Raw genomic sequence first — 16517 nt, 5'->3', positions numbered from 1 at the left:
CAGACGGATTGCTTTTGTGACACCTACACCAAGTCCAAGAGTGTTACTTGTTATGAAAACTGATAAGAAAACAATGGGGCTAGTTGTGTAAGAACGTATAAACAGAATTCATAAGTGTCTGGATTGCTTTCTTTCGTGGTAGTTCGTTTGTTCTCCAAAATTATAGTTGACAATGTCTTTAAGCAAACCGAGTACAAGTGCAGCTTTCTTTTTTTTTTAAGTCAGGTTCGAAGAATTATTTTTTGTGTTTACAATTTTTTTAGCCCATGATAGTAAATTTACAAGACTCAGATTTAGACAATGAAGAAATACTGACATAGACGATAGTGAAGGTAGTGTTGAAGACGAGTGTTTAGCATGTCCACTAGAAAAGTTAATAGGTAAGTAATTTAGTTGCTATGTATACTTTTAGGATGCACAGTCAAAATTCTTGAGTTTGCTGGAATAGTATATTTACATTGTGAATAATGTTGCTAACTGGAGGAAGAGCGAGAAGGGAAAGGGGAGTCCGCAATCCGGTAACACCGCGCGGAATATCACGCACCATTGGCTACTGTCGGTGATGCTTTACATCTGAAACACACAGTAGTGCAATGAACCGGTAAAAATTCCTTATCTTGATCATCATTACATAGGCTAACACAACGTAGAAATATAACTTTTCAGTGAAAACTCAAATTGTGTGTGAGCTCTAAAACTTTGATTATATATACACAGAAATTGTTGAGAATTGTTAAAATACTTAAAGAACAGTAATTCATGTAGGAGTTTTTGCTTGAGCTTTGAAACCAGATTAATATTATTATTTTAATAAGGAAATTTGCTAAAAGTAAATAATGGCTGAAGATTAAATGGTAAAGAGAAATAAATGTAATTTTTGTTACAATCCTTCGGTTTTTTTTTTTTTTTTTTTTCAGTAAACATTCCTTTTGCAGTTTTCTGGGGAGAGGAATCAAGTATTCTGGCTCCAAAGCTACAAGAGTATTAACTTACATTAAAGCTACTTGAATGAGAGGTTTTAACATTAGAACTAATTAGTGTCTTACGTTTGGGCAGTGACACGATAATGGAATTTTAAAATATTAATAATAATAATAATAATAATAATGATTATTCTGCCATTATGAGCAGGTGCTAGTTTCAAATTAAAAAGTTATCGTACACTAGTTTCCCCATCAATTTCTTTGTCTTGACGAAAGAGTTATTACTTACCTTAGTACTAATTCTAACTGTAATTTCTTGTTCTTACCCGCTGTACTTCCCCCCATCATTCTTCTATCGCATTTCGATGTTAAAATTTCGTTTCAAACTGTCCTAACTAGCCCTTGTGGTTTAAATTATTTTCAGCAGAATTCTCTTCTCTACTTCTCCCAAACTTCCTCAGCTTTCCTTTTCCATTGAGCTAATCCTTATTGAAATCTAACGTTTATGGTAAACGAATTATATATATACATAATGACAATCAAATGTACGTTAATGATGTTTCATATTTTTCTTTTAGACTCATCTGCTGTATTTGGCAATGGACAATTCTCTTCAGGACTGTGCCGAACTCCCAAGTGGAGATGTCAGTGAAACAGATATTGTCCAAGACTACAAGAAGTTGTCCAAACGACATTCACAGGGTAATCCAAAGGTAATAAAATGTGTTAATATAGTATCGGTATTTTAGCAGTTAATTATGATTCATCTTTATATAGTTAATCTTCTACCTTTTCAAATCTGTCTTAGAAAATGTTCTATTTCTACAATGTTAACGTAATACAATTACCTCAGTGAGTAGTTCCAGTTATTACACTTCGTAACAACAATAATCATTGTTAGTTTTGCTTTATTTAAGCATATTCGCGGTATCAAACAAAATTATTTTCTGAAAGACATGGTGCGATTCTTACTCTAAGCGTGCGTTCACATTATCCATCGTTTGACCTTTCGACTAAATCCTCGGACGAATGCTCCCTTCTTGTTTATCTGGGCTTCTGCGAATGAAAAATGTTTACGAGCAGTGGTACTACTACTAGTAAATCATTTATCCATGTAATCACTACATAATACTATGCGCTTCAATTTTATGAAATACAGAAAATTCCTGTTGGGACATGTTGATTGGCATCAGTTTTTCAATGTGCTTACAATAGACGGATACAAATTATTCTGCTTGCTTTGTTGAGACATGATTCGAACACGCAAGAGACATAATAACTCATTTTCATGGGCTAACAATATGAAATTCCAACAATATGTAACGTTATGTTCTCTTACGCGTCTCGGTAAAAGGACGAATTGCTTCCATCGAAATCAGTAAATGCTATTTTGCAGGCCTTTTAGCGTTTGTGTTACAGATTTCTGTCGTTCCCTTTACCTAAAGAACCGAATTTGCAATTATCATTAGTTTAATGCTCCTTAAAACAAACATGTCTTTGTAGTTTTCCCTGTTATTAACTTTTCTCCAACATTTTTTCATGTTCTTATTCAATTGGAAGATTCAAGGACTTGCCTCAGAGCACTATGAAACTCCACTATGAAGATGCCGATATGGATATTGTACCAAAATATTTCTTGATCCAAGACTGAGTGATATACCACTTATCCATATTTATTATTTAAAATCTTGTTAAGTTCGCTTATAATTTCTTTTTTTGTACATCGGTTCATGTGAAGCATTATTGCCCTATTTCCGCCGCAATTTTATATATACGTAAGTAAATGAGATATTCATATTATGTATATCAAATATACCAAATTTTATGCCTTTGTCACGATTTTAAAAACTTTCTGTGTCCCTTCGTCCGATACTCTCTTATTCGCTTCCCATCATTTGGAGTGGACTTTCCGATTAGCAGTGAACACTATCTTATTGTGTCAAAAGCTTCCATATACCCAATTTCGAGTTTTTAAGGCAAAAACAATTTTATAAACGCCTTTTTTTCTCATTCATTCAATATATTAAATGATCCTTCTGCCTCTTCGTGGTTCATTTTCCGGAATTAAGCAACAAATGGTATATTCCTTGTAACAATAAAGCTAGCTCACAAATTCCCAAATTTTGTTGATTTGTGTCCAGCAGTTTAGGAATGTTATTTTTTCCTTGTATCTGCAATATTAATTTTACTTTTCTCCCTCCACATCAAAGGATTGGAATTCCCACAAATCGTATAAACGAATATGGTGTTCGGTTGCTGTGTGTTGTAATGGCCCAAGCCGAAATAAACACACTTGTTTTCCTATAATTAAATCAGTAAGTTACACTCCATTTTTTCGTATTGTGGCTGTTACTGAGCAGATACAGTATTAGCAACTGCTACAACGCGAAAGTGCATTGGTTGCTGTAAGTCGTCGCATCGCTTAGACAGCAGCGCTAACGTCAGTGTAGTCATTAATCACCCACTTACGGAACGTAGATTGGTTATTGCTACTTACAAACGAGGAAACTAATTTTCGTAAAGTTTAAACAAAAATGTTTATTTGTATGCACTTGCCTGTGCTTTTTCCTACTCAATGTCGAATATTCTTTCTCTCTACAATACGACACACACGCAACTCCTGCAACTTGCATTTAACATAAACGGAAATAATAGAATCCATCGCTAAAACCCAATCTCATACAGACATCAGAATATAAATTTGTGTTTACAGATCCACGTTACTAATCTAAACGAAGCATTAACAATATTTAATCAATAGTGTAACCAATTAAGGTATATAAATTTATAATAATTGTTAGTAAACGATACATTTTATATAAATTACTGTTAAGAGATTGTATAATATGCATTGGTATTACAGGGTAGACGTAAAGGGTCTTTACAGCCCGCGAAGCCTCGTGTTCTAATATACTCTCGAGAATACATTGATGCCATGGATAAAGATGTGGGTTGGAATTTGATAGCCTCATCAAAAGTTGCAGGTAAGATGTTGCTGATCTTCTAAAGAAATAACACTTACAATTTAGAGAAACGACTGTTGATTAGACAATTCGTAGAATTTTAACATGTGTTTTCAGTTTTTCAAAACATTGCAGAAAGAAAGATTTCGCAACGTAACTTTTCTTTATTCTTTTCAAAGTAATAATCAAAATAACATGTGCTTTGTAGAATTTCCTTATTGTGAAAACTGCGTCACCAATTTATTTGACGTTTAGTTAACTTAAAATACGTACTGCCCTTCTGCAGTATTTTCTACTAAAAGTTAAAATAATCGTATGTATGAAATTAATATTAGATATCGAAGGAAGAAATTATATTTTCTATATTACATCTTTAGCACTCTGTCACACTAGAATAATAATTCTGCCTTTGATTTATATTGTAGATCACAGTTTCTTGGCAGTGGTGACAGTTAATGGTTCTTTAACTACTATGTCGGTAATGTTGAGATTGAATCAACTTTCAACCCCGTCACCTGTAACTACGCCTGTTTCTAGCCGTCCACCTAGTATGGAAAAACCTGATACGTATTGTGTCTTACCTAGCATGAGCTCAGTCAAGTGTGCAGTGGGATGTGCCAACCTTAATGAAAAATTACTTGTATGTGGTAAGTTAATTGTTAAATCTCCAGGTGGGACTGGTAATTTGTATCTTGTCACTTTTCAGTGCCTATTATATGTGCGGCAAATAGAATGTGTCCGAAAAAGTAAGTCCGACGTTTCCTAATTATTTTATTACATCTTGAATCCTAAAATGTATGATATCAAAAGTTTCATTACCTGTTTGTGTAACTCAGCTCTGTGTGTGCATGATTTCCTTCAAGACATCAAACCGATAATCCATTTCAGTCCACACCCGGGTGTGCATCAGTGTTGGGCAAATTTCAATTGAATTAACAATTAACAATTAATCTGTAAATTTAATTGTTAATTGCAATTAACAATTGAAATAAGTAATGGTTAATTGTTAATTGCAGTTGGCCATTGAAAAAGGAGAATCAATTGCAATTGATCAATTGATTGAAAGTAATTGCAGTGGAAAGTAATTGCAATTGAATTCTGTAATTCAATTGCAATTGAAATTAATTGGCAATTGATTCAATTGCAATTGATTTCCACAGCAATTACTTTCAATTGATTGATCAATTGCAATTGATTTTCACTGATTAATTTTCAACACAGTAGTTCAGAGAGGGCGTGGGGCAATGAAAACTTTAGCCACGACCAATTGACTCACCACCCGTCGTGACCCACGACCCACCGTGACCCACTCTGACCCACCACCCACCATGAACCACTCTTACCCACTGTGACCCACAGACCCACCAAAACCGATTGTCATCAACTCTGACCCATGATTCACGACCTCTCCTCTACTGACTAAAGAGTTTAAACTTGTAATAAAACAAGCCTATAAAATTATCACTCATCAGAGTTTGAATTTCTACGATTAATCGCTCAAGCACCGGACTAATACAATAACGGCGGATCTGACCTTTCTAATATAAATAAAATAGAGTTTGTTCGTGTGTCTGTCTGTCTATCTTTGTGCGGCCTGTGGACGGTACGAGTGGACCCAAACTTTTCAAAATTTGGTCACGGGTTGCTTGGTCTAGGCCCCAGACCAAGACGAAGAGTTTTTTTTTAATTCCTTACTAGGGGGTCTCCAGGGGACGCTTACCGGGACCGGCCTGGGGACCAGAAAAGTCGACCGAGAGTTACCAAATTTTGGTCAAAGATACCTTGGTCCAGGTCCCACACCAAGGCAAAACGTTTTCAACAAAATTCGAACCAGGGGTTCTCAGGGGGACGTTTATCGGGACATGTAAAAGTAGAACGATATCAGTGTCGATTTCATAGTTTTCGCGGTCGCTGAGATCCATGGTGAAACTCCGATCGCATTAACTTCCAAATTCACCGTGATCGGCTGCGGGCCGTGGGTCAACGGGGGGATACCGAAACGTAAAAGTAATCCAAAATGACCGATATTAGTGTCAAATCCATAGTTTTCGCGGTTGCTGATATCAATGACGACACTACCATTAGCGATGACTTTCAAATTCATCCACCGTTGTATGCGGGCCTTGGGTCACCAGAGGGGGGAATTCCGAGACATGTAAAAATAATCGAAAATGACCGATATTAATGTCAAATCCATAGTTTTCGGGATAGCTGAGCTCAATGGTGAAACTCAAGACCACGTTTACTTTCATATTTAGCCCCCATCAGCTAAGAAAGGGGGGCATTATAAAGGGGATCACGAGACATGTAAAAATAATCCACAATGACCGATGTCAAATCCGTAGTTTTCGCGGTGGCTGAGATCAATGGTGATACTTTCATTAGCGATGAGTTTCAAATTTAGCCACCATTGTATGCGGGCCGGGAGTCACCGGGGGTGGGGAATTGCGAGACATGTAAAAATAATAGAAAGTGACCGATATTAGTGTCAAATCCATAGTTTTCGCTGTCGCTGAGATGAATGGTGATACTTCCACAGGCGTTGACTTCCAAATGCAGCCCCCATCGGCTGTGGGCCAGAGGCATTGTTTTTTTTTTTATTTGGAACCAGAGGATTATAGGGACTTTTACTGGCATATGTAAAAAGTAGTAGAAAATGGCAAATGCTAGTGTCATATTCATAGTTTTCGCGGTATTGGTTGGGGGTTGGTGGGGGCCAGAGGAGATTTTTTCACAATACGAACCAAGGGGGTCTGAGGGGTGGTTCACCGGGACATGTAAAAGTAGTAGAATTTGTGTCGAATCCATATTTATTGGGGTTGCTCAGACGTATAGTGACACCCCCGATAGTGTATACGTTCAAATTCAACCCCCATCGGCCTTCCCAATGAAAACACATGTACGTTGTTGGATATATATTCACACAAAATATATCCAATTTTAGAAATGTTTCTTAATTGTTCTCCCGTTGTTCAGTTCGTTTACATTGATATTTTATCTGATCCATGCGAAGAACGGGCATACCAGCTGGTACGAAATGGTAAAGTGTTTGTTATGAAACAAATTACAATGAATTCAATTATATATATAATAATTATAATTAATAATTATTTCCTTGTTGAATTATAGATACTTTTTAATGGAAAACTGAATAAAATTTAAAAGTCCCAAATCAACGTAAAGTAGACCAACGTGAAGGAAAAATGTATAAAATTTTCCATATAATTAAGCTTACAAACTTAAATGGAAATTTAGCTTAATTACATGTAAATTTTTGTGTCGTTTTGTGCGCCTATTTCCTCGTTTTCTGCGTCACCGGAAATGGGTCAATGTTATCCTACAAATATGGTGAAACAAGTTAATGCTGTTCCGTCAGGAACGATTTCGAGGTCGTTTCCTTCACATCATCTTATGCGTGTTTTCTACTGTTTTGTAAACCTATTTCCACGTTTTGCGAATCAATGGTAGTGGGTCAAAATGGGGATTCAATGTGGGAAGAAAAATGATCCACTCTCCCACCAGTATCGAATTTCAAGGTCGCTTTTTCGCATTATTTAGTGCATGTTTTTACCGTAACTGCGCATATTTTCACGTTTTGTAGGCCAACGAAAGTGGGTCAAAGACGACCTACAATTATGGCAGAAAAAGACATATCCATTCCACTTCCAAGGTCCATTTTGACCCTCTCCCACTGATGCACAAAGCGACACAAATCATGCAAAAAAAATGTGAAGAAAACGACCTCGACATTTGATGGTGACGGAACAGCATTAAGTTATTCCGCTGTACTTGTAGGCCATTTTGACCCATTTTCGTTGTCGCACTAAAGTGGAAATAGGAGCACAAAACAGTACAAAGCAGGCACTATACGATGCGAAAGAAACGACCTCCAAATTCGATAGTGGCGGAACAATAGCTCTATTTCCTCACACATTGATCGACCATTTTGACGCATTTCTGGTGATGCTCAAAACGTGGAAGTAGGCGAACAGAACAGAACAGAAAATACACACTAAACGATGCGAAAGAACCAACCCCGAAATTCGATAGTGGCGGAACAGTGAGCCATTTAACTCCCACTTTAAAGCCCCGTTTAACTCACCTCGGGTGATGCACAAGACGAGAAATAGGCGCAGAAAACTTTAAAAAAAAAGGCACTAAACGATGCGAAAATAACGATCTGGAAATTCGATAGTGTCGGAACAGTGGGTCATTTTCGTCACACCTTGGAGGCTCATCTTGACACACTTCTAGTGACGAACAAAACGTGGAAATAGGGGCAAAACGTAACAAAACAGGCACTAGTCAATGCGAAAGGAAGGACCTCGAAATTCGGTAGTGGCGGAGGAGTGAGTCATTTTAGTCACACTTTGGAGGCCCATTTTGACACACTTCTGGTGACGCGCAAAACGTGGAAATAAGGGCACAAAACGGCACGAAACATTCACTAGTCGATGCGGAAGGAAGGACCACGAAATTCGGTAGTGACGGAGAAGTGGGTCATTTTCGTCACACTTTGGAAGCCCATTTTGACACACATCTGGTGACGCACAAAACGTACAAAACAGGCACTAAACGATGCGAAAGAACCGACTCCGAAATTCGATAGTGGCGGAACAGTGAGTCATTTAACTCCCTCTGTAAAGGCCTGTTTAACTCACTTCCGGTGACGCACAAGACGCACAAGTAGGTACAGAAAACTTTTTTTAAAAAAATAGGCACTAAACGATGCAAAAGAAACGACCTAGAAATTCGAAAGTGTCGGAACAATGGGTCATTTTGGTCACACTTTGGAGGCCCATTTTGACACACTTCTGGTGACGCGCAAAACGTGGAAATGGGGGCACGAAACAGCACGAAAATTCAGTAGTCGATGCAAAAGGAAGGACCTCGAAATTCGGTAGTGGCGGAGAAGTGGGTCATTTTCGTCCCACCTTCGAGGCCCATTTTGACCGTCTTCCAGTGACGCACAAAACGTCGAAATAGGCGCACGAAAGGGTACGCGGTGTGAAATTAACGACCTCGAAATTCGATAGTGGCGGAACAGTGGGTCATTTTCGTCCCATCTTGGAAGCCCATTTTGACCCACTTCTGGTGACACACAAAACGTGGAAATGGGGGCACGAAACAGCACGAAAATTCAGTAGTCAATGCAAAAGGAAGTACCTCGAGATTCGGTAGTGGCGGAGAAGTGGGTCATTTTCGTCCCACATTCGAGGCCCATTTTGACCGTCTTCCAGTGACGCACAAAACGTCGAAATAGGCGCACAAAAGGGTACGCGGTGTGAAATTAACGACCTCGAAATTCGATAGTAGCGGAACTCTTGGTCATTTTCGTCCCATCTTGGAAGCCCATTTTGACCCACTTCTGGTGACGCACAAAACGGAAGTATACGCACAAAACGGCACAAAACGATGTGAAGGAAACGACCTCGAAATTCATTGGTGGCGGAAGAGCAATAATTTGTTCCGTCATATTTGTAGGCCCATTTTGACCCACTTCCGGTGATGCACAAAATGTGGGAATAGGCGCACAAAGCGACACAAAACACGCACAAAAGATGCAAAACAAAGTATCTCGAAATTCGTTGGTGGTGGACCAAGTTAATGACGCCGTGAGCACCAATATAAGTATATACTGTATTTCTTACGAGGGGGCGCGGTGGGTCAGTGGTAGAACGTTCACCTCCGGTGCTTGAGGTCCCTGGTTCGATCCCAGCTCGCGCAGTTTGGACTTTGTGGTGGACAAACACCGTGCTCGTGGATTTTCTCGGGGTTCTCCCGTTTCCTCCCACTTTCTTCATTTCATTCATTTCCCATCATCACCGTCTCCTTTAGCCTAACCGGCATAAGCGTGGGACGTAAAACTAAAGATTTCATATATTTTTTTGTAGTTCTTACCATCAAAGCTGAGAACTGCACGGTCCAATTTTTTAGCCAAAGTAGAAGCCCAACCGGAATAGTGATGTCAACCAGCCCGGCTCGGTTCAACTGAGCGTACAGCTTGAGCTGGCTTGGTTGGGATTACCCATCGACTGGGCTCAATTGAGCCAATGGCTTGAACCGGCTCGGTAAAGGCGAGTTATCGACTCGGCTCGATTGGAGTCAATGGCTCGAACCAGTTCCGTTGAAACGAGTCCATAGGCTGGGTTCGAGTTAGCTTAACTGAGCCAATGGCTCGAACCGGCTCGGTTGGGGTAAGCAATCAGCTCGGTTCGGTTAGGCTCGTGTGAGCCTTCGGCTCGAGTTGGCTCTGTTGGATGAGCTGTTGGTTCGGCTCACTTCTCGGTTCGCCTCGATAAGTGAATGAGCTGTGAGCAAGCCGCTTGAGTCGTTGACAACCCTAAACCCGGGTCGAGCAGTTTTAAACATGTTTGGCTGGAGTCCCATAACTTCTAACAATTTTTGGCTCGAGCCCGAATACTTGCTCCTCCTGAACTCAAGCGAAGAACCTCGTGACCGATGTCCTTGCCTCCTGAAGATTTCTTGACTACCGAGATCGACAGTTAACTAATTTTTAGTATTCCGATACAAACCGCCTATATTCCATGTTTATACAGGTACACGGTGTTATAATAATAATTAGCTATAGTAGTAGTAGTAGTAGTAGTAGTATCATTGATAATTATATTGTCTATGTAGGATACTTGAAGATAGTAGTACTTGAAACTACACAAAGGATTTAGCTCGAATTGGCTCGACTCGACTGGAAACTCGATCCGAATTCGAGTCGAGTTGGGGGAAATTTTTCGAGCCGAGATGTCGAGTCGAACTCAAAGATGTCTGCTTCGAGTCGAGTCGAGTTTTAAAGAAAACTCGCTCGAACTCGCTCGTGCTCATTCCTATTGTATGCATGACGGGCATATAGAGTTCTTTCGAGGGGGATAGAACCATAAACATAATATATTTAAAAAATACTTAGTTTCACGGCTTTCTTCCCAGGGGGGAAAGGGATGGTAGGTATCCAGCATTTCTTATAAGTACCTTATTTGAAATATGTAAAACAGTTACAAGTTGACAATACAATATACACACATCTTCTTATCTTCAGTTTTAATTGCTGATTTCAATTGCAATTAACAATTACAATTAACAATTACAAGTTTCAATTGTCAATTGCAATTAACAATTGAATGTTTCAATTGCACCCTTTGCAATTGACAATTAACAATTAAAAGTTTCAATTGCCTGGTGACCAATTAACAATTAACAATTGACAAAAATTTAATTGCAAAATTTTATGATTGAATTCAATTGCAATTGAAATTAATTGCCAATTACAAATTGAAATCAATTGCAATTGAAATCAATTGCAATTGATTTTCAGAGCAATTACTTTCAATTGATTGATCAATTGCAATTGATTTCAATTGATTTTGCCCAACACTGGTGTGCATGCCTATAGTAATTGCTTCTGTTTTTGTCCATAGGGTCATTCAGTAGCACAGATGGTCAAGTGATTGTCCTTTTTTTATATACAGTGTATTTTACGTTCCCGAAAAGAAAGGAAAGAAATAGAAAAAAAATATATTGGTGCTAAATCTGGTTTTAGCAGTTGCTAATCAATGGAACTTTCTCTGAGAATCTGTTACTGAACTACTATGTGTATCGTGTGACGTTTTGGTAGTATCTTCTGACGAATACCCAATAAATATAATCAATTAATGAATTCGGTGTTTGTATATTTGCTGTAATACATTCCCGTTTTAAAAGTCTGAAAACAAACACGTAGGCTGAAACTTTGGATTTAAATATTCATTGCTTTTAATACTTTCTTGAGCATGAATTATTGTAATCACAATGTTGCCCTTCGTAAGTGAAAGTGCATATGGTAGTGACAAGTAAATGTATGTGACATAAAAAAATATAAGAGCTGTCTTGCGATTTAATTGCTAACTTTCTTATTGTATTGAAAACGGTTCTGTTTCTAGTGAAGGGGGAGGGGGATGAATCATATGTTAAATTATGAGAGGATTGAATTGGACTGTTTCAAAAGTTGGTTTTCAAGAATGGACAGGTGTATTCTTGTAAACTGGAAGTGGGGGTTGGGTAGAAGCGACTTTGAACCTTGGAATTTTGAATCACTTAACCTTCTTAAGTACTGTCATATCACCGAGAAAGATACAGGAACCCTTAGTTCTGTAGATAAACAGTAATATTGAAAAGCTTAAAAAGATCTTAATCGCTCAAGTTCCTCATGTACTGCCAAGGAAAAATGGAAGAGTAAAAGGCTTTGAGTCGTATACTTCAATGATGAATTATAATTACAATAGAAAACAAAAATAACCTAACCGCTGGCGTCGATATTATCCAGCCCTCTCCGCTGGTCTAGTGGCTGGCGCGTGTCTTTGGCGCTTATAGTCCCGGGTTCGCTTCCCGATGGGAAAGCACAAAAAAAAAAAGTTAAATTTCCTAATCATTCACTTCCATTAAAATCAACCTTCTCCATTAGCGTAAAGGGCATAACAATGGAACGCTAAGCTATATATATATATATATATATATATTGCGTCGTCTTAATATGGATTAATGTAAAGCTGTATCTCTTCTTAAGTTACAGAAGAACGTGCTGAAATACTTGTCTCGGTTTCGAAATTCTTGAGTTATAGAGATCGTTTAGGCGCTATTCACTTGTGTTTTCGATTGTGCAGCAAACTTAATCTGTTAGCAGTTTAAATACAGATAATTTAAGTGTTCAGAAACTTCTATAAATATATAATTCGTTTCGGCTCTGAATAAGTTCGTCTCCTATTATTATTACTATTATTATCTAGAGGCCATTTATGTAGCCTGGAAATAAGCATATTATTTACGTGGATGGCTGAAAAAAAAAAAAAAAGAAAACACTATTCCTGATTTTTTAAATTTTATCGTCATTCAATAATGTTAACTTGTTGAGTTATTCACAGTATAGTTTCTGTCGAACACTACCAAATGCCTCCACGTGTTAATGTGGGGAATATTTTGCGTTCTTCCTTCTGCAGCTTTCGTATAGATTTAGTTTAAATTCTAAGTTCCGTATGAAATTCTAACTCATCGTCTGGATATCTTAGTGGAAGACCCTACCCCTTTTTTCTTCCATTCTGTCAGGGAAAAAAAAAAAACACTCTAAAACCATGTTTTATTTATTTTAAATGAAAGCTCAAATTCCAAGTTTTGTTTCTTTAATTTTAAGAGATTCCAAGATAACCCCCTATCCCCTTCACGAATTTCCAAGTCTTTCCTTAGTGGTATCCTACGTTACAAATTCTATGTAGTTTTCAAATTTCAAGTGTCTAGCTTAAACAGTTTGACCTAGGCGCTGGTCAGTCAGTCAATCAGATATTAGAACTCAGGACATTTACTTTTATCCGTGAGTTATTGTGTGTTTGTTTTACGTAGGTGGCTATGATCGAGGCGAGTGCTTGAAAACCGTGGAGAGTTACGACCCTAGTGACAATACATGGACCACATTAACCTCAATGAAGGAAGCTAGGGGTCGTTTCGATATTGCGGTTGTGAAGGGCAAGGTCTTTGCAATAGGCGGCAGCAATGGCACTACTGAGCTCTCAACAGTTGAAGTATTTGATCCAGAACAGAAGACTTGGTCACGTGTAACATCCTTGCCACTTGCTCGATCTAACACTGGTATGTGAAATTCCTTTGCTTGTTTGAAACGTGTTTGATTCGTATTTGTTGGGATTTGTGTATTTAGTAATAGTGCTTATAAATTGCTATTTTAAAATTTTCTTGATTTTTTTCTGACTTTCAGGATGTTTTTTTACAGTTTTGTGAGGTTTTCACCTTGATTTTCTTTTTAAACTTTATTCCCAGATTACAATGTTAGTTTCATGTCTTGCGGATGTGGATTTTTGGAAGAAGAGGTAATGTATAAAATATATACATATAATTCATCAAATCGCAAGTGTTTGAAGTTGTTAACTGTCATAACATTAAACACAATCAAGGAAGCAAGTCAGCTTAAATTTCAGATTATTATTTCCATGGGTGTATTCTAAATACAGAGACAGGTGCAGGTTGTTGAGCAAACACTGTTATGTACGTGGATGGCTGTATTTCTGATTTGGAGACTTTATCCAATGCACCTTGGAATTGGATGATACTTTCAGTGCATGCCTTCCCTATTTGTTCTTTAGTTGTTATGAGGTAAGCCTTCAACCGATTTGCATAAGTAGTAGTAAAACTCTTTCTTTCCTGTTTCATTTGCAGCAATCACTCTTTGGGATCATGACCTTGGCCATGGAGCGGTACGAAGATGATGAGCTGTTGATGTCATTATGCATCTTAATGATGTGTGTCACCCTAAACAACATTAGCAGATTTCTTTTACAGAAAATATGCCTAAGTGGCCAGATTTACAAGACAGTAAAAATAAAAAACTACATTTTTAAATATAAAGAATATAATTCTGTGTTGACTAGGGTTACACTCATCATTATTTGGTAGACAAGGAAGTTTCATTCTAGCCAGTAAATATCTTCCATCTTGGTGAGTATGGTTGTTTTATACTTTAGCAACGGAAAATGTTTTTTGATGGATTCACTACATGCTGGCTCCAGACGGTAGGAAGCAGAGACTTCGGAGTCTTCAGTAGTATTAATTATTATTTTACTTCAATGCGAAGGAATCTTGCTTCTAGCAAACAATAACTGACCAACCTTGCCGTAATTAACAATTGGTGACAAGAGGGGAGGCTCAACATCTAGAAGAAAATACCAGTGAAGATGGAGATATATATATATATTATTGTGACGAATACTTTATTGTTTCGACTTGTATATAAAACACTCCTAAATGCATCAATAGTATATAAACTATAATTGCATTTCTTTCTTCCGCGTGCTTTGTTTATGAATATAATTTCTAACAACAAATGGTTGTAGAATTCAAATTATCTGGGTGTACTGCGTATCCCGTCGGCTCTGAATATAGGTAAGAAAACCGTAAAATACCTAGTGGTAGTTTTTCTTATAGATAACTGCAGAGTTTTTCCGCTATTGATCACCACACATTTGCTAAATACAATTATGTTTATTTAATTTAATAATTTATTACAAGGAGTTTATTTACTGTTGATTTCGCTACATTCATCGTGTGATCGTAGAGAGACCCGACACGGGTTATCAAACCACATAATAAGACTTGACTGCACTCTGTGTTCAGATGCAGTTTCATATGGAAATGTAATTTCAAAGTACATAGTATTAGAAACTTCATCGTGTATTAAGGAATCATTCGCCTTCGATATTCACATCTCAACACTAATAATCACTACTCTTCTTAAAAACACTGTATAGTAGTTTTATAATAATTTTTGGAATTGTCAGTCTTGCAAATTATTTTACTGAAGGACCATATTATTATATTTGGCGCGGCAGACCCGAATTCGATTCCGGTGGAAGCTTATACAGGGTGTAACATAAATGCGTGGCCAAAAGTGACGAGGTGATTGCCGACATCAAAACAAGTAATAATGTTCTTATAAACATGGTTCCCATGTTAATTCGTTTCCGAGATACAGGGTGTTCAAATGTCGAGTCCCTCCAATGTCTCACTATGGGAAAGTGAATGGAAATGTTCAATATTACAGGAATAATACTATCAAATGGAATTATGCCTGCGCAAATACATTTACACTAACATGGAGTATGAAACTAATCAACTTTAGAGGTTATTGGGTTGTCAGTGTTGCCAACCTGGTACAAAGTGTTATGTTTTCAAATAGCACTAGAGGTTCACATGTTAGCAAATCTTTGTTGATATCAAAACGTTTCTAAACATGGGGCAGATTTCGCTTCGTTTTCGAAAGGCAAGGCGTACAAGTGTGAAGTCAATTAACAACTCACAGTAATAAACAACGGTTCATAGATCACAACTATTGCATGTTTCCAAAGGTAAGTAACTGAGAACGGTATTTGATGGGAGGACACAGCGTTTGTTTATGCCACACATAAACTTCGCAAGACAGTGTCCCATATTTAGGAACGTTTTGATGTTAGCAATCACATGCTAAATTGTGGTTGTCTAGTGCTGTTTGAACATGACACTTTGTACCAGGTTGGCAACACTGACAACCCAATAAACTCAAATGTTAATTAGTTTAATTCTCTATGTTAGTGTAAATTTATTTGCACAGGCATAATTCCACTTGATTGTATTATTCCTGTAATATTGAACATTTTCATTCACTTTCCCGTAGTGAGCCATTGTAGGGATTCGATATTTAAACACCCTATATCTCGGAAACGAGCGACATCGGACCCATGTTTATAGGAACATTTTTACTTATTTGGATGTCCGCAATCACCTCGTCACTTTTGGCCATGCATTTATGTTACACCCTGTATAATCCAAATCCCGTATTAAACTGTAGATCCACATTTCGTATAGGTACCGAATGGGATGCGAAACTAAAACTCAGCCAACTATATTTTATGAGAAACGATGCCGCCACCACTGGTTGTGTTCTGCCGGACCACCAGCATTATTGGCTGTCGCTCGATATTGCAGCAGACTACGTTGGAGTACAGACATAGGAATCTCATTCGTATCCTCTCGTTAGGTTTTCGATAGTCCAGTAAGGGTGTCATAAATAATTTTAACAGTCCAATGTTCATAAATCTATAAGGAG

At 37.8% G+C, this 16517-nt stretch overlaps 1 protein-coding gene across 2 annotated transcripts in view; it reads left to right on the top strand.

Moving 5' to 3' along the window:
* The window catches only part of LOC145673773 (influenza virus NS1A-binding protein homolog), a 109235-nt gene that overhangs the window by 79503 nt on the left and 13215 nt on the right, over window positions 1–16517 (top strand). For both annotated transcript variants that reach the window (XM_081743530.1, XM_081743537.1), the window contains exons 6-9: window positions 1502–1636; window positions 3787–3907; window positions 4312–4533; window positions 13268–13513. In XM_081743530.1, coding sequence (XP_081599656.1) covers window positions 1502–1636; window positions 3787–3907; window positions 4312–4533; window positions 13268–13513 — 724 coding nt within the window. The remainder of the gene's footprint in view (window positions 1–1501; window positions 1637–3786; window positions 3908–4311; window positions 4534–13267; window positions 13514–16517) is intronic.

Source organism: Thermobia domestica, chromosome 2 (assembly GCF_964235325.1).
Source record: "Thermobia domestica chromosome 2, izTheDome1.hap1.1, whole genome shotgun sequence".
NCBI classification, from domain to species: Eukaryota; Metazoa; Arthropoda; class Insecta; order Zygentoma; family Lepismatidae; genus Thermobia; species Thermobia domestica.
This window is presented reverse-complemented; position numbering and strand designations above follow the sequence as displayed.